Source organism: Sarcophilus harrisii, chromosome 2 (genome assembly GCF_902635505.1).
Source record: "Sarcophilus harrisii chromosome 2, mSarHar1.11, whole genome shotgun sequence".
NCBI classification, from domain to species: domain Eukaryota; kingdom Metazoa; phylum Chordata; class Mammalia; order Dasyuromorphia; family Dasyuridae; genus Sarcophilus; species Sarcophilus harrisii.
The window spans coordinates 417,170,935-417,187,670 of record NC_045427.1 but is presented as its reverse complement, the minus strand read 5'-3'; the positions used below and the strand labels follow the sequence as shown (position 1 = coordinate 417,187,670).

At 46.1% G+C, this 16,736-nt stretch overlaps 3 protein-coding genes across 15 annotated transcripts in view; 1 reads left to right on the top strand and 2 right to left on the bottom strand.

Annotated features, from left to right (window-relative positions):
* Positions 1 to 53: 53 nt before the first annotated feature.
* Positions 54 to 3,221, bottom strand: PRELID1 (PRELI domain containing 1). Its single transcript, XM_003756873.4, has 5 exons — positions 2,954 to 3,221; positions 1,859 to 2,084; positions 1,265 to 1,378; positions 1,026 to 1,104; positions 54 to 440 (listed from the first exon to the last, which is right to left on the bottom strand). Exons 1-5 carry the CDS (start codon positions 3,043 to 3,045, stop codon positions 289 to 291), a joined length of 663 nt encoding a protein of 220 aa, XP_003756921.1. The 5' UTR covers positions 3,046 to 3,221; the 3' UTR covers positions 54 to 288.
* Positions 3,222 to 3,320: 99 nt separating this feature from the next.
* RAB24 (RAB24, member RAS oncogene family) lies at positions 3,321 to 7,089 on the top strand. 3 transcript variants are annotated; one of them, XM_031953752.1, is made up of 9 exons: positions 3,374 to 3,463; positions 3,743 to 3,929; positions 4,372 to 4,440; positions 4,845 to 4,923; positions 5,033 to 5,100; positions 5,658 to 5,757; positions 6,086 to 6,136; positions 6,454 to 6,516; positions 6,770 to 7,089. In XM_031953752.1, the coding sequence occupies exons 2-9, from the start codon at positions 3,813 to 3,815 to the stop codon at positions 6,832 to 6,834; spliced, it is 612 nt and encodes a 203-aa protein (XP_031809612.1). In that variant the 5' UTR covers positions 3,374 to 3,463; positions 3,743 to 3,812; the 3' UTR covers positions 6,835 to 7,089. The 3 variants fall into 3 exon arrangements, with proteins under 3 accessions (XP_023362389.1, XP_023362387.1, XP_031809612.1); XM_023506621.2 differs by lacking the exon at positions 4,372 to 4,440 and having other exon boundaries at positions 3,321 to 3,929; XM_023506619.2 differs by lacking the exon at positions 6,086 to 6,136 and having other exon boundaries at positions 3,321 to 3,929.
* Positions 7,090 to 8,598: 1,509 nt separating this feature from the next.
* Positions 8,599 to 16,736, bottom strand: part of NSD1 (nuclear receptor binding SET domain protein 1) — a 165,624-nt gene continuing 157,486 nt past the window's right edge. For 10 of the 11 annotated variants that reach the window (XM_031953741.1, XM_023506588.2, XM_031953749.1 and 7 more), the window contains one exon: positions 10,197 to 15,664. In XM_031953741.1, coding sequence (XP_031809601.1) covers positions 13,935 to 15,664 — 1,730 coding nt within the window. In that variant the 3' untranslated portion in view covers positions 10,197 to 13,934. Of the gene's footprint in view, positions 15,665 to 16,736 lie in introns of all 11 variants that reach the window. The other variant, XM_031953750.1, reaches the window with a different exon arrangement.

The following is a 16,736-nucleotide window of genomic DNA, read 5'->3' as shown; positions in this document are numbered from 1 at the left end:
AAACCTGGCAGAATCAATACCCCTAAGACTCAGAAATCTTCAGAGGCCAAGGACAGGATTGAAAATTGATTTTTAATGATAAATTACAACTCGGACACAGGGCGGATAGTGGAACAAGAGCAGGATTGTCTATGGGCTTGTATTATACTGATGGTCTGCTCAGGGGCTGGAGCTCTGGGTCCAATGACCAATGCCAGGTCTTGCCAAGAGGCTCTCAGCTTTAGGGACTGGCGATCTGGGAAGGCAGCAGGGCCTTTTTGTTGCAGGGAAAGCGGTAGGGCGATTCCTTTAAACATAGTGTTGCTGCTGCTGCTGCTGCTTCTTGGTGGCTGCCTTGCTGGCCAGGTCCTTGGCCTTCTCAGTAGCTGCCAGAGCAGTTTCCTTTGCCTTTTCAGTTGCTTCCTTAGCTGTTTCAACAAGTGTCTTAGAAGGAGCTTCACCTACAAAAAGAGAATCTCAGAATATCAGATAGAAAGTACATTGAAGATCTGATCCAGAGGATTCACGACAGATAGAGGTTCAGAGAAAATCAGAGAAAATTTTGTTCAAGGTCACAGAGCCTAGTAAGAGCAAGATCAAGAATTTGAACCTATGACTTTGGACTCCAAGCCCAGTGCTCCTTCTATCACACTACAACTAAACTATATTTGGATCTTTCATCTGATTCAAGTTGTTCTGCAACTTACACACTAGAGGCTGGCTGGTGTCAGAAGGGGAGGGCATAATACAGATTGAGTGCTAAAATGAATCTCAAACGATCCTTTCCCAACTCTGTTATTTTACTGATGAGAAAAGTGAGGCTGAGGAACATTAAATCACTTAAATCAAGGTTATACAGATAGTAAACAGTAGAGTCAAGATTCAAATCATGGAACTCCAAATTCAGCTCTCTGGGAGGTGGGTGGGGCAGGTGAGAGGGGAGGAAGAAGAGGAATAGGGCGTGTTTCAAATGGAGTCCCAATACTCAGCGCCAGCACTTATAGGCTTTGTTCTTACCCAAACTCATATCATCCCTTGGTTCTTACCTTGCAGTTTGGCCAGGATGTACTCAAAGCCTTTGATGGTCTTGGTCACATTACTTTTGAATCTAGCTAAGCCAAATTCCTGAAAAGACAAGATGGGATAGAATATGAAGAGTTGGCTCTAAATCCTTCTAAGTCACTACCCATGCCCCAGACTACTTCAGGGTGCTCAGAACTGTGGAAGAATCAAAGATTCCCCCCACCACTATCCCCTTCAGCACTTCACCAAATTACCATGTTACCTGTACAGCTCTGGAGACCCCAAACAAACTGGAGGAGACCCAGGCCTCCCGTCGGATTTCAGTCCAGCCACTGTTTTCAGGGTTCACACAGTAAACACATCTTTCCTCCACCACCTAAAATAAAATAGGTCTAGACTTGTGACCTCAAGAAAGACAAGCAAGCTTCTACCAGACCTAGTTCCAGATATCTCCCCCCTCCCAAAAAATGAACCTTTATCATCACTCTATAACAGTTAATATTTATATGGCTCTAATAATGTGCCAGGCACTGTACTAAGTGCTTTACAATTACCATCTCCTCAGATCCTCCCAACTACTTTACAGATAAAGAAAGTGAGGCAACGAGAGGTTAAGTGATTTGCCTGTACTTAAGTCTATGGAGGCAGAAGGACTTTTAGAAGGTATCTAACACTCTCAGTTTACAGATGAGAAAACTATGGCCTAGAGAGAGAAAAGTGATTTACCAAATGTCACACAGCAAAGTAATGGCAGGTCAAGAATTACAAACTACTCTTCACTCTCCTTTCTGAACCATGCTGCTTCCCCTCTTTTCTGTGCCTCCTCTAAATTAGCAAGTGCCAAAGAAGCACGAACCATCAGCCGAGCATGGTTGATGTTCCAGGTGAAAGTGGTCATGGTCTGGTTCTGTGGGTCCACGATAGAGTCCTCGAGGATGTACACCGAGTGAGCTACATTGGCAGGAAAGAAGCGCTCCGCCCAGCGGGGCATCCTGTTGGTCTTTGTTAGAAGCCGCCTGGACAGCAGCTTCTGGTCAGGAGTCACCTCCCGGTGCACAATGTCCTCCGTCAGCACATGCTTGCTGTAAGGGAGACGGCACAGAAGTCAGCGGGGAAGCTACAGAGCAGCTCTCCGTAAGGGGTTCAGTTCCACGTCCAATTCCTTCCCTTGGGTGTACAACAGGAGCGAAATGAAAATATGGATCTTATTTGATATTCAGTTCTGAATATTAAAATAAAAAGGGAAGTTAATTATAAGTTCCTCAAGTTATCTCTTTGGGCATCCATCCAATCCCCTCCTTTGTTTCTGCAACACGGGTGAAGATACTGATCTCATTTGTTATTTTAGTTCAGGATATATTAAGAAAAAAAAAAAAAAAGGAAGTCAACCGTTTCTCAAGTGAATCCAGTCTGGGAGGAGAAAGGAGCAGAAAAAGGGGAAACTCTACAGCCCGAGGCCCTCCCCCTCACCTCCAAGGGGTTCCCAGACAGGGCTCCAGCCCCACTTCAGTCCCCAGACGAGTCAGGGTGGGGCTCAGCCCCGGGGCAAACTCCAAGCCCGCTGACCCTTGGGCCAGACCGTGTGGCAGCCCCGGGGGAGGAAGCGCCCCAGAGGAAGGTGCCCATCACCGGAGGGGTAAGCGGCCCCTCCCCCACCGGCTCTGGCTCCCGGGACTTGGTTCCAACGTGCCCGGGGGCTGAGAGGCTCTCTTCCCCGGAGTGCCAGTCCCCCCCCAGGGGTCGGGGCTATGGGGCATAAAGACCTAGGCCATCCTCTGCTCCGCTTCAGGCACTGGCTGCTCTGGCTGTCCTCGGAGGGGGCTTGGGAGAGGGGCCCTCAGCGCCTGCCCCCTCTCTTCTAAAAGGGCTGAGGGTGGGGAATGCCCGGGAAGTCTGCCGCCCTCCCGGGAGGAGGCCGAGAGGCCTCGGGGGCGGGTTCTTCGGCCCTCACCTGTAGGGGTTGGGATAACGCTGCCAGAAGGCAGCAAACACTTGGTCCCAGGAGCTCCGGAGCACGCTCTGCCCCAGGAAATACTTCACCATCGTCCCGGCGGGGGTCGGGGTCGGGGCAGCGTCAGGGGGGGCACAGCATCTGGGGGTAGGGGTAGGGAGAGAAGGGTCGCCGGGCTTGCGCTCTCCGTCACCGTCCCAAAGCCACTGTAGCCGCCGCCTCCACTGCCGCCGTCGCCGCCGCCGCCATGAGGGGGTGTCCGGCCGCTCGGCACTTCCGGCCGCGGCCCGACCCTCTCAGGCCCCGCCCCTTCCGCCCAGTGCATTTCCTGTGCCCCCGTCACGTGACGTTGTGATTTTACTTTACTCTCTCCCCCTATTTTTTCCCCCCTATCCCCCATCCCCCACCAGCACCCCCGGCTCCGTCCGGGGTCCTCTTCTCTCGTGCCGGGGCCTCCGGGCACCGGGACCGGAGGAGCCCCGGCAGGAGGAGCGAGAGCATGCGGCTCCGGTAAGAGGACGCAGACGATCCTCTCCCACTGTGGCGGGGGGAGCGGAAGGTGGAGCAGCCCGGACCGGCGTTCCGACTCGGAATCTCCCAGCGTGGGCGGGCGTGTGTGTGTTGGGGGTGGGGCGGGGAAGGGGTCGCGGTCGGGGTTCTTGATCCGGAATCCCCGGGCCCAGGATCTCTGAGTGCAGGGAGACCAGCCGAGCGGAGGTCCCCGGCGGGTGTCTCGCGGGACTGACGGGGCCGGGGCCGACGCGCTCAGGAGGGCCGTGTCCGGCGCAGGTGAAGCGTCCTGCACCCCCCCGGCCGGCCCCGCTCCGCCGCGGACTTGCCCCTCCTGGGCCCCGGAAGCATGAGCGGGCAGCGCGTGGATGTGAAGGTCGTGATGCTGGGCAAGGAGTACGTGGGCAAGACGAGCCTGGTGGAGAGATACGTGCACGACCGCTTTTTGGTGGGGCCCTATCAGAATGTGAGTAGGGGTGCGACGGGGGTTGGGGGGCCCAGACTCGAGGCCAGCCCCGGGTGCGGAGGAGGGGCAAGGGGCAGAGGCCACCGCCGAGGGCCATCCTGGGGACCCCAGTCTGTAAGGGCGCGGAGATGGCAAAGGATGGGTAGTGAACTTGGGGGAAGCACCCTTGTCAAGCAGGCAATACGAGTTTTGAGCCTTGCTTTGCCCCTGATCCCCTGTGGCAATTTGCTGTTCACTTCTTCTCTGCGGGCCTGAGTTTTTCTTATAAAGCAGGTAAAATGACGTTTGACCGGTATCTTTCCTTAGTGTTGTTTGGAGTCGAGGAAAGGGAAGTGGAAAAAGTCTTGTGTAGACTGTAATGGGTGCTGTCGACTTGAGTGGTTGTTGTGGAAGGGAGCAGTTGGGAAATGGGGCATGACCGTCTCCTTCCCCCCACATACAGACCATTGGGGCAGCATTTGTGGCCAAGGTGATGTCTGTGGGAGACAGGACAGTGACACTGGGGATTTGGGTGAGTGACAGGGACACATCGTCTACTTGTCCCATTGGATGAAGGGTCTTGCAGGGGATATTTCCTGAGATACTTTCAGAGGAGACTCCACCCAAAAGGCTCTTGAGTTGTAGAGGACCACCTGGGTGTGAGCCTGTTGGACTGTTTTGCAGAGTAAACATGCTGTACTGAAATTTAATATTCTGTTCTATCCTTGTTTAAACTGGGTAAACCTTAGTATCCCCATCATCACCTCCTATGCTAACATTTCTCCATTTGAGAAATATCAGGATTAGAGCACCTTTATAATAATGTTTTTGGGATTGGGCCCTCTAATCCCTGGGAATTATGGGTGGAAGGGTTATTGTCCAGGTTATTTCTAAACCTGGGACTAGGGTGGAGCATTTTCACCTCATTCTCTACAGGACACAGCTGGCTCGGAGCGATATGAGGCCATGAGTAGAATCTATTATCGTGGTGCCAAGGCAGCCATTGTCTGCTATGGTAAGGTTATCTTCACCCCCAGGTTAGGCCCAAGGGCTTCAGGCTTTCACAAGCATCAGTTTTTGGACAGCCATCTTTCTTCATCCCCTCTGCAATCATTTATTCCCAGATCTTACCGACAGCAGCAGTTTTGAACGAGCCAAATTCTGGGTAAAGGAGCTTCAGAGTTTAGAGGAGGTAAGTGTGCCTCTGATCCCTGAGGACTCTATGAAGTCACTAACAGGGAGAAGTCAGAACCTTGTCTGCCTTGAGAGGCAGTATGTAGTATTGGAGGGAAAAATAGTAGCTGGCAATATTAGAATGATTTAAGGGTTTACAAGGTGTTTTATCTTATTTATGTTTCACAACAGACCTGTAAGAGTTATTATTCCCATTCTATATAAGAGGAAACTGGTTGGTTTGCATGGGGTTATACAACTATAAAACATCCATGACAGGATTTGCCCAGCAGTCTAACCACTATATCATTGGAACATGAAAAACACAACTGGAGTTAGAAGACCTGACTTCCAAATGCTGATTCCCATATGAATTATTACCTGTGAGACTAAGGGCAAATCATTTTGTCTCTTGTGAGGCTGTGGATGAAAGTAGTAATACCTGCAAGCACAGGTGTTTGTGAGGAAAGCATTTTGTAGCCTGAAACTGCTGCAGTGATATTATGTCTGATAATTATTATTGTCATTCTCCTGAGCTGGGCAGTGATTGACTCCTGACTTCTCTGCCTACTGTAGAGCTGTCAGATCTACTTGTGTGGCACCAAGAGTGACCTTCTAGAGGAAGATAGAAGACTACGCCGGGTTGACTTCCATGATGTCCAAGATTATGCAGATGGTACCTATTGTTCTTTAAGTACTAGGAGAGAGGGAACCATAAAAGACGGGTCCCTAAAAGTGGCATTTTTGTTTCCTACTTTCTTTAGTGTCTGTGGGGATAGTTGTATCCCAGGGAAGACTCCCATGAGGTTGAAAGGGTGGGAAGCAAAACTTATGCCTAGGAGGAAGGGCTTGGGGATGGTGAACCACATGAAATTCCCTTTCCTTGGCTTTTCTGCAATCTTTCAGCCCTACTCCTGTTATCCTCTTTCTGGGTGATCATCCCAGAAAGGACAGGACATGGGCAAGCCAGCCTTTCTTGCTCACTCTGAGCTGTGTGTTTACAGACATAAAAGCTCAGCTCTTTGAAACATCCAGCAAGACAGGCCAGAGTGTGGGTAAGTATTGTCTAGGGGCCAGGTAATCTTTAAACCTGGTTTCAGTCAGTCTGGGAAAATCAAACTTATTTAAGAGAGGTAGAGGGGGAAATAGGAATGCAGACTCTGGCCCAGGAGTGGCATGAAAGGAAATGTAATGTTAGGAAATGCAAAGGTTGTTCTACTCCTCAGAGACCCACAGTATCTGAACGGTGGGTCAGATGGGGAAGACTAAATCTGGCTGTAAGAGGCAGTATTAGCTTGTGGAGTGGGAGTAACTAATTAGTCAGTGGCTAATTTTTCTTGTCTTCTACCTTCATCCCATCTCTGCTACCTAGATGAGCTGTTTCAGAAGGTGGCAGAAGATTATGTCAGTGTGGCTGCCTTCCAGTTGATGACAGGTGAGGTGTCCTAAACTCTGGCCCTCCCTTTGTGCTTAGTTCTTTGATTATGGTGATTGTGTTGAAACAGTTAGTGCTCAAAACAGTCTGGTTCAGTTCTCTCATTTTAGAGGCACCTGAGGTCCAGGGAGCTGAAATTATATGTTGCATGTAGTTAAGTGGCCAACCAGGATTTGACCTCAAGTACTGGGATCTGAATGGCGATCCTCTATCTCTCGATGAAAGGTTAATATATGCTTTCCTCTTTTTGCAGAGGACAAAGGCGTTGACTTGGGTCAGAAGAGCAACACCTTTTTCTACAGTTGCTGCCATCACTGAAAACCACCTTGTCACCTGGAAGAGGCCCTGGCTGGACCCTTACTGGCTCTCTGCTGTTGAAGGGTTGTCAGTTACCCACGGTGGCCATGCCCTCCTGCCTGTGTTGGCCCAGGATCACAGGCAGCAGCAGACTGAAAGGCTAGAGGAGGCCAGTTTTGACTCTGGGCTCTCTGCCATTTGCTGGGCAGTGCTTGTACCTCTGCACATAATTTAAGTGGCTTCTGCCTTGTAAATAAAATCCCACTCCCCCACTAATACTTGGCCTGCTTCTTTACTATTTCATGGAGAAGGGAGTAGTTTATGTGGGAAGGAAAAACTACTCAAGGTTGTTCCTTTCCTCACCTGAGGAGGGCCCAAGAGGATTGACTGGGCAGGGGAGTATCTAGTTTTCTGATGTAAGTGGCCTAATGAACCATTGTGAAAAGTTTCTCTTTAGTTTTCTCCTTAATGAAGCAACAGTTTCTTCTCATGGGAATCCTATCTATCTATGGTATGATAGCTGCTGATTTTAAAAGATGATGGCCTGGTTTGGCTTGAGGTGGTGGATATAGTTGTTCACCACGGAGTGACCCAGAACAGAATAGGGGGCCAGTATTTCGGGTTCAATCCAGTGGAATGCTAAAATCACCTAATACTTGGCCCTGTGATACATTCTATTTTTAAAGTTTAATTGTCTGGTGATTGTATATATTTGGGGAGGGGGGAGACTATATTCAACATCTTACAGTGAAAAGTTACTCTTTAGATTCTCAAAGATTACCAATTGTAATGTAAGCTCTTTCTACAGGATAGGTTTTTAATCTGGGTTTAATGATAGATTCTATGGTTTAGGATTGTCTAGAGGGAAAACTGAAATATTTTTGGTTTTTCTTTGAAGTTGTTGAAGAGAGCTGTCTAACATCTAATTCATTCAAGTCTTTTCTTCCTTAGGGAAGATAGTAGGTGCTTATTATTAGCAGCTTCATAAACCTCTCTTCCGGCCTCATGCCACCAAGATTAAACTTGGTTCAAGCTTAGTGATAAGGATCATGGGTACATTAATTACAGAATAAATGCCAGTCTTAAAGAGAGTTAGATCTTCCAGTTTTGGAGGACGTTCAGATGAAAGTGGGATGAAGCTCAGCCCCTTATGCTGAAAAGCCTCTTTATTTAAGGAGAAATGGATTGGGCCAGCAAAATATGTTATAAGCCCTTTCAATGTTGAGAAGCTACCACTGAGACCTGTATTTGAAATGCAAGCTTTGGTTACAAACTTTCAGGAAGTGAGTCCATAAATGAACTAACCACTTGGAAAGTACTATGGTCATAGCTTCCGTTTTGTAAACCAATTCCTCAAAGTTTTACTTCCTCTTCATTCTTCAAAGTCCAACTCTTGATGTCATCTTAGCTAAATCTAATATAATTGCTGCTTTCTCAATACCAAACCATGTTGTTTGCATTTCTTGCATGCACTTTTAAATCTAACCCCAACTTGGATTTACCAGTCTGTGTGCTACAAGAGGATAGGATCAGGTAGTACAAACTTTGTTCCCTAATGCCAAACATGGTGCTGGACACAAACCTTTAATAAATGCTTAGTGAATGACTTTTTGATTGCATAGGCACATAGTGTGACAAAGCTGAAAACATGGCCTCTAGTAGTAGTCTGCCAGTGCTGGCAGCACTGGTCTTGTTGAGCCCTGGGTACTCCCATCCCCTCTTTTTCTCAACCTTAGCTATATTATCACCCCATATGCAGTAAGACAAAACACAGGGCCAGGGCAGTAAGAGTAAAGTTAAACTTTACTTTACAGTAATTTTTTTCTTCTATATACAAAGAATTACAGTACATATCATGGGGGCTCTTAGAGCAGGGCTCCCCTTTTTTCATTTCACTTACAGACAGCCGACAGTCTAAGGGGAGCAAAAAGAAACTAAGCAATGGTCCAAGACTTTCTCTCCCCCCCTCTCCCTCTCCTAAAAATATATATATATAGATATAGATAGATAGATCTCTATTGTCAGCTTCTTTTAATGCATTCTTTGCCAAGACCCTAGTGAGAACTAGAGAACTGTGATGAGTAAGCTGGTCTTTGACAAACATCTGTGTGCCTCTTCACCCGCTGCAAATCACCTCCCCCCACCCCCCAACTCATACACACGTTTTCGCACACATACAGTAAGCACCAGAATACCAAGTGCAGACCAGTCTCATCCCATCCCCATCCCAACTCCACCCCCCAATCTGCATGAGAGAGCTGCCTTTGGCCTTATCATTTCCTCAAGCAAGCTGCAAAGTCTCACTTGGCTTTGGGTAGTTGGGGTAGGAGGTCGCTAACAGACTTTAAGGCCCAGAGGAATCAGTGCCCATCTCTAAGCCCCTACTTAAGTAGCAAAGTAGGGGACAGGAAAGCACTGTGAGAAGGTACCACATGAGAATAGGAAACAGTGTTTTTTTCTTATATTTTTAGCAAATATTTCTCCTCAGAATACTATTTTAAAGTAGCTTCATGTGCTCATGCTGTGTTCAATACCAGTCTATTTAATATTTTCCATCCTTGCCCTTCACCAAACAATCCCTCATTGCTACTTGGTGGGTCACATCTGATCTAGAAGATAAAAGACAAAATGACTTTGGGGTGCTCATTCAGGAGGGAGAAGAGAAATGGGCCCCACTTTCTAGCAAAGAAAGATGGCAGATGCATTTTCTGATCACATATCAATCTGTTCTCTAGAAGCACAGGTTTAGTCTCCACATCTTGAAAAATACATTGGCTGAAACAAGGGAGGTCCCATTCCAACTTTAACCTCTGTTCTAAGTTTTTTAATATGTTGATAACAGCCCTAGTAGTGTAGAGAGCAGACTTTTAGAGGCAATCTTGTTTTTCTTCTCACCTAGCCTACATGAACTCAATCTAAAAAAAAAAAAATGTTTTTTTGTATAAAGTTTCTTGCCCCTAACAGGAAGCACTGGGATTTTCTTTTTTTTAAACCACCAGTTCCTGCCCATCTTTTGCTCATCCCTTGGCAGTGCTTATATGAGGAAAATAGCACCATAGATGAATTTTTGTGTACAATGCGATTTAACTATTAACTATTCTTATGCAGACTTATCACACTAATACAACCTCTGGACTGGCTGACCCTAGGAAGCTTAGTCAAGAATAATTAGGCACATCCAATTAAAGCCACATATATATTCATCACTTAGTTCTACAACTCTGGAATGTCAGAAAACACTGAATGGCTGGCAGGGGCCTGGCACTGTATTACAAGTGATATGACAACCCTCCAACCCCATCACTCCACCACCCAATAGATATGCAGGAACCGCAGGCCCTTTCCCATTATTAGCCTCATAAGTCACTTTAGAGAGCACCCAAGCCAACAGGAATTAGAAATGCAGAGATCACAAAGTCAACTTCAGCCATTTGGCTGGTGGGTCTCGAGTCAGGATCATAATGTTCCAACGAAAGCCTCTGAGAGGGAAGCCATGGATTGGAACCTGTACAAAAAGTGCAGTAGATCAGAGCATACAGTTAACTCACCCAAGTCCTCTCCTTATCTCTGCCAAAAGTGATGCTAAGGTGAAGGGTTATCAAAATGGAAGGGTACTCTCTCCAGCTGCCCTCCAAAATGATTCTACTACTCACTGGGTCACAGCATTTGGGAAGTTCACCTACAATTATTTTTGTAAAGAATCCCTGATACATTTCGATGTACGAATTTCTAGTTGAAAATACAAAGATTTATTTTTCACATTCCCCCCCTCCCCCAATAGGGGCTTCCTCATTCTTTAGCTTTTCAGCAGTGAAGCAGCAAACAATGATTTAAGTTAATATATTTAAAGGAACTTTTGGATCACAAACCTCTGGGTGCTTTAGTGACCATAATTAGTATTAAAAGACAATCACAATGGGAAAGGGTTTAAGTGTCTGGAGAGAAAGATGGGGTTTTAAAGGAAAGGATAAACAGGCTCTGTAGTAACGGGAGCCTTCACCCTTTCCCAGGAGTCTGGTAGAAGGAAAGCTGGGGTTGGTAGGGAATATTTATAAGATTTTAAAGAATCTTCAAGGAATCAAAATCCACTCTCTTCTCCCCACCCCTCCTGAAATCAAAACCAGCTTAGAATCTTTACTACATTTAGAGTCCATTCATCTGCTGATTAAGGCCCCTAGTCCCTCCTCTTCAATAGTTGGCATTTATGAGCAAGTTGGCCAAATTAAAAATTCCAATTTACTTTTCCCCCAGTGTTGATCCTAAACTTAGTTTGAATTTTATAGACCATTTCTTGCTAATCATGAACCATCCCTAATGGTGATTTCTTATTAACTATGCCATGTTGTATCTGTATCAACAAGGAGTATGTTACCTGTCCTTTGCAAGAGAAGGTTAAGGTTCCCAGCCATAGGGACCACCCACTCAAAGAAGGAACTGCACAGATACTGGGCACAGCCCACAAAGGCTGTCTTACAAGTTTGAATCAGGGATGATTTCCTCAACAGGACATTTGAGAGGAAGATGGCGAGACCCTTGTCAAAAGGAGGTTTACCAACAAAACATTCAAGGATCTACCTAGGGCTCCACACTTTTAGGCCTGCATGCCTGCTCCCCTGAGCCTAGCCAAAGTTTCTGACATGTGACTGACTTACTCAGCAATACTACTTAATAGGACAAGCGTCTTTAAATTAAGACTCCTCCACTAAAAATTTTTAAATAGCCTGCACCAAAAATATTCACAGTTTATTTCATAAAACAAAGAACTAGGGTAGTTTTTGTTTTTTTTTCTTTTTCTTTTTTTAAACACACGACAAAGTGAAACATAGATTCTGACAGTGCAGTATGGATTCCTTTCTGGTAACAGCTACAAGTGCAAGGGAAACAGAGAGAGGATAGGAAGGGAATGGGGTGAGCACAGAATCAACACTACAGACAATCTAGGAGAATTCCGGGGGTCGAGCATAGAGAAGACCCTACAAATGTAAATTATATATATTTATTCTCACACATGATAAATACTTATACTGAGCCTCAGTGTTTCCGGGTAAATTTTTTTTAAAATATATTTTCATGGTTTAAAATTATTTTTAAAAAGGAAATAAAAAGGCTTTGATTTTTTTCCTCTTTCATGAGGACTTCTGTAGGGAGAAAAAGACAACATTCCTCCCCCATTTGCTGCTGGAAGGAAGCTTAGCAGCACATTCAAAGGGCCAACCAAGGGATTAAAGCCCAGTGGGTTTTCCAGAAACATGTGCAGTCTAGCCAGAGAGGCTTGTAGAGATAGGATTCCATAAGGAGCGAATTCAGCTTTGGGTGCCAAATGCTTCAGATTAGAGGAGAGACAATAATAACCTCAACCCTGTCTGGGGTTTAGAAATGAGGTTCAACCCTGTCTCTTCAAAGACCAGTTTTGAAAATATAAAGGCTTATTCTTTTAATTTTTATTCTTACTAGAAGGAGCAACTCCCTGCAAATGTGCACTTGTTTTTCCCTTCCCAGAATGAAGGAGGTAAACTCACACAGCAAAGGATTCCTAATTCCCAAGGGGATAAATATTTAGAGTGGGAATTAGGACAAAGTATAGAATGCTAATAGGGGTGTAAAAGCCATTACTGAGACAGAATGGCCAGGATAGTGCCTACTGGCTGAAGGCTTCTCCAGTTGGCAAAGCACAGAGGTAATATTTGTTATGGGGGTGGAGGTGTAGGGATGTAAAGGGGAGAGAGTACTGGCCAAACAGCACTTCTTGCTGGCAGTCAGTGAACTGGGCTAACCACAGGGAAGGGTAGCACCAACAGTTTTCCCAGTCCCTCTGTTCCCAGTTTAGGGCAGCAGTAAGATTATCAGCAGTTTCAAGAAATTGTTGCCTAGCTCGGACATTACTTTACTCCATGTATCCTCAATCAGTCTTGGTTCTTCTGTGAGCTTGTATGGCTCCAGATCATGAAACCAGGTACAATTTTGACTTCAGTCAGCAAAGCAAACAAAATTATTCTCAGGTGAGAGTTGGGTGGAGCCTACCATATAGTGTAGAAAGGAAGAAGGAACTGATGCCTCCTATTAAGTGAGCAGGCTCCTTTTCTCATGGTTAAAGGAAGGAATATTGTATTCAACACGCATAGGGGAACATGCAAAAGCAGTTAATTTTTCTGCATTGGTGTGGGATGCAGAGCTCAGTCATAGCCTAGCAAACCTCCTTCCAATGAGACTTAGCACAAGACACCCTTAGTTCTAAAGCACCTGAGTGTTTGCTGGAGGTGAGGGTGAAGGAAGGCCTGTTTCAGGGACAGTGCTCTAATGAGAGATGCCACTGTTGTCAAGTCCAGTTCCTCTGCCCAACCACTTGTGTAGAGGCACATCAGCCTGTTCTAATAAGTTCCCATAATTCCTTATTAGTAGGGCTTGGCCTAAACTGAATACAAACAGCAGCTGTCCAAGGGGCAACCCATTGTAACCTATCATTATACCCCTCTTAAAAATGGGCACTGAAGTGAGCTCTCTTATGTGGAAAGCAATGTAGACCTGGGCAAGTGAGGACCTACCCACCAGGAGTTATTAAGACAACACAACCACTTCTGGGGATAGGAGCATCAAAATGCAGGAAACAAATGGAGTTGGGAGTCCACCTTGATGTCACCACTTCCTCCCTGGTCAAAGGTTCTCGAAAGGTTAGGAGTTGAATGAAAGACCATCACTTTCTCTTAAAGGATGTTCCCAAACCCGACAAAAACAAGTCCCCTCCCCTCCAAGGACAAGGGAAGCCCCACTATCTTCAACCTGACCACTGAACTGAATTCCATGCTTGAATCCAGAGTGGAATTTTTATTTCAAGTTTACCATGTGTAAAAAGAAGGAAAAAGGACCATAATCTGTCTCCTTGATTGGGAGGCCCCACTTAGATTTTTGTACATGGATAACTTAAGCCACCCCAACTGGCTAATGTCACAAAGAGTTTGAGAGGTGGGGAATAGAGGAAGGATGACAATGGAAAAGGGTTGTTTTTTTTGTTTTTGTTTTTGTTTTTTTTTTTAAAAAAAAGAAAGAGAGAGAAAGAAAAGACTTCCCTCCCCAAACAATATCCCAGTGGGCAAACTTGTCTGGCCACATGACATTTACTATCATCACTTCTCTTTCGATTCTGCAGGCTCATGGCTGGAAGGGGTCTGGTTAAGAGCTGGTACTGCACTTTGCTCAGGCTTAGGGTCTGGCCCTTTGATTAGCCCTTTGTCAAGGGGCCGACAAGTCTGTGCCAATGTCTGTGGACTCCCAGGTGACCGACAAGTCTGTGCCAGTGGCTGGTCTGCCCCAGTAGGACCAGGACTCAGCTTGGCTGCAGTCAGCACTTTGCCTGCAGGCCAGGGAGTGGGGCCTGCTGGGGATTTCCCCAGGGCCCAGGGGGGGTGCTCTGTCACTGCTGACCGTTTCTCTGCTGGGGGAACAAGGTCTGGTGATTTGACAGGGGGCCTAGGGGACTGCACCATCAATGGTGTTGCTTTTGTGGCAAGCCCTGGGGGTTGAGGGGATCCAGCCATGGGTTCTCCTGAGGCTAAGGCTTTGCCGAAGGACCCAGAGCTCTGCTCCATTGACACAGGTGCACGTCCTGTGGCCCGAGGAGCCTGTTCAAACAAGTAACCCTTGGCAGGGGGCCGCGGGACGAGTCTGGCTTGTATGAGTGTTTTGCCAGCCTGCCAGGTGTGTTCCACAGGGGCTGAAGCTCTTCCAGATGCTTGGAGGACTGGTTCAGAAGGGTGAACTTTCTCAGCTGCCCGAGGCATTTGTCCCAGTGCTTTGTTAACAGGCCAGGGACTCTGCTCCAGCACTGGTAATTTTTCAGTGGGCTGGGGTGTAATTTCATGAGGTGAAGTTGCTCGTTCCTTTTGACGAGGACTCAGTTCAATAACCATAGTAGCTCGATCTTTTGGCCGAGTATTTTGGTCCACAGGCCTTAGTGCTTTTTCATTAGATACAAGGTTCTGGACCACAGCTGACAGCACTTTTTCTGAAGATGGGAGTCTCTGGCCCAAAGGGGCAAGGGGCCTGTCTGAGGTCTGGGGTTTAGGTCCAGTTGTCACTGGGGGCTTGTCTGAGATCTGGGGCTTTGGGCCATTTGTAACTGGGGACTTGTCTGATGCCTGGAGTCTTGGTCCAGCAGTAACTACAGGCCTATCTAATTGCTGAGACTTTGAGCTGAGAGAACCCAAGGACTTATCCAGAGATTGAGGCCTTGGGCTGGTTACTAGAGGTCTGTCCAAGAGTTGGGATCTGAGGCCAGCTGCTACTGAGGACCTAACTGATGGTGGAGATTTGGAACCTGACAATGGAGGTTTATCAGACAGTTGAGGTTTGGGGCTTGTCACTACAAGAGATGTGTCTGCTGGCCTCTGGCCTAATTCTAAGGGCTGAGGTCTTGACCCTGATACTCCAGGGATCTTATCTGGTGACTGGGGCGTGGAGTCAGGCATCACAAGTGGTTTATCAGACAACTGTGGCCTCTGACATGTTCCTACTAATGTTTTCTCTGACAGCTGGAGCCTTTGGCCCATTGCCCCAGGGGCTTTGTCCACCATCAGGGGTCTTTGAGCAGGAATCTCAGAAGGCTGCTCTGCTAGCTGAGTGTTTGCACCTGAAGTCAGCGGCACAGGGGGAGGCACGTACTCACGGATCTCCCCAGGCTCCAGAGGGTTGGGGCCACATGGATCATGCTCTGTACAAGACAGGCGACCATCCAGTTTAGAGATGAACAGCATTCCCTCTCGATGTTGCTTACAAAAGGAACTAGGACACATCTCACAAAAAGATGCAGCTTCTTTTCCACAAACATCACATTGGTGCCATGGACATTCCCATTTCCCTGAAAAAGAGAAAGTACAGCAGAGCAGTAAGTACTAGGTACACAGAAGATATCACATGGCTCAGCTGCTTCCCCAGATTGAAGGTATTTAATCGAAATCAACCCAGAAGAGGTGACACACTATAAATAACTTGCTCCTTTTCTTCTTTATCTAAACACAAGAAAAACCATTTCACACAGAGTTGGAAGGTCAAAATTTTGCCTTTGTACATCTTAATTGTTAAGAAGACCTAATCTTTCCATGCAGACCCAAAGTACTCTTAAACAATTTCTAACCCTCTTTTCTAGTTCTGCAATTTCAGGCTGAATCCATCTTGTCCTTTCTAAAGCTCTTCTAGCTAGACACTTCCGTTTTCTCTAACTGAATCTCATCTGGCAAAGTGTTCATTATCCTCCATCTTAGTGTCCCACAGACACATTCTAATAATCTTCATAAAATAGGACTAACTGAACCTAAAATTAACCAAGTATAGTTTGAATAAAGCAGAAATGATTTTGATTATAATCTCACACGTTCTCAAAACTATGCTTCTCTTAATGTGATTGAAGATTAGCTTTTTGGTTGCCACAGTGCATCAGTGATTTGCGCTGATGTACTAAACTAAACATAATTTGATATTTTCTCAAACTAACAACTTAGATAACTCTGAATTTTTTCAGTTAACTGTTTGACCCCAAATATAAGCCTACATTTATGCCAATTAAATTTAATATTGTTTTTAAATCCTGATTGTTACCCACTGTATTACTTATCATTTCCTTGCAGGAAAGCAACTGCCATGTATAGTAAATTTTGAGAGAGCGAAGCCAAAATTCTTACATTCTAATTCTACCATTAACTTTCTACCAACTAACTTTGGAGAAGTTGAAAATCTTAGAAAAATCTCATTTAATCTGTACAACAGTGCTAGTTTTCACAGGTATGGGTATTATTTTCCTCTACTTACAAGTGAAGAAACAGAAGCTGAAATTCAGTGACTTGTCCAGGGCTATATAGTAATTACACATTTGGAGTAAGATTTGAACTTGAGTCTTTCTGACACCAAGTCCAGTACTCTTATCTACAGTACTA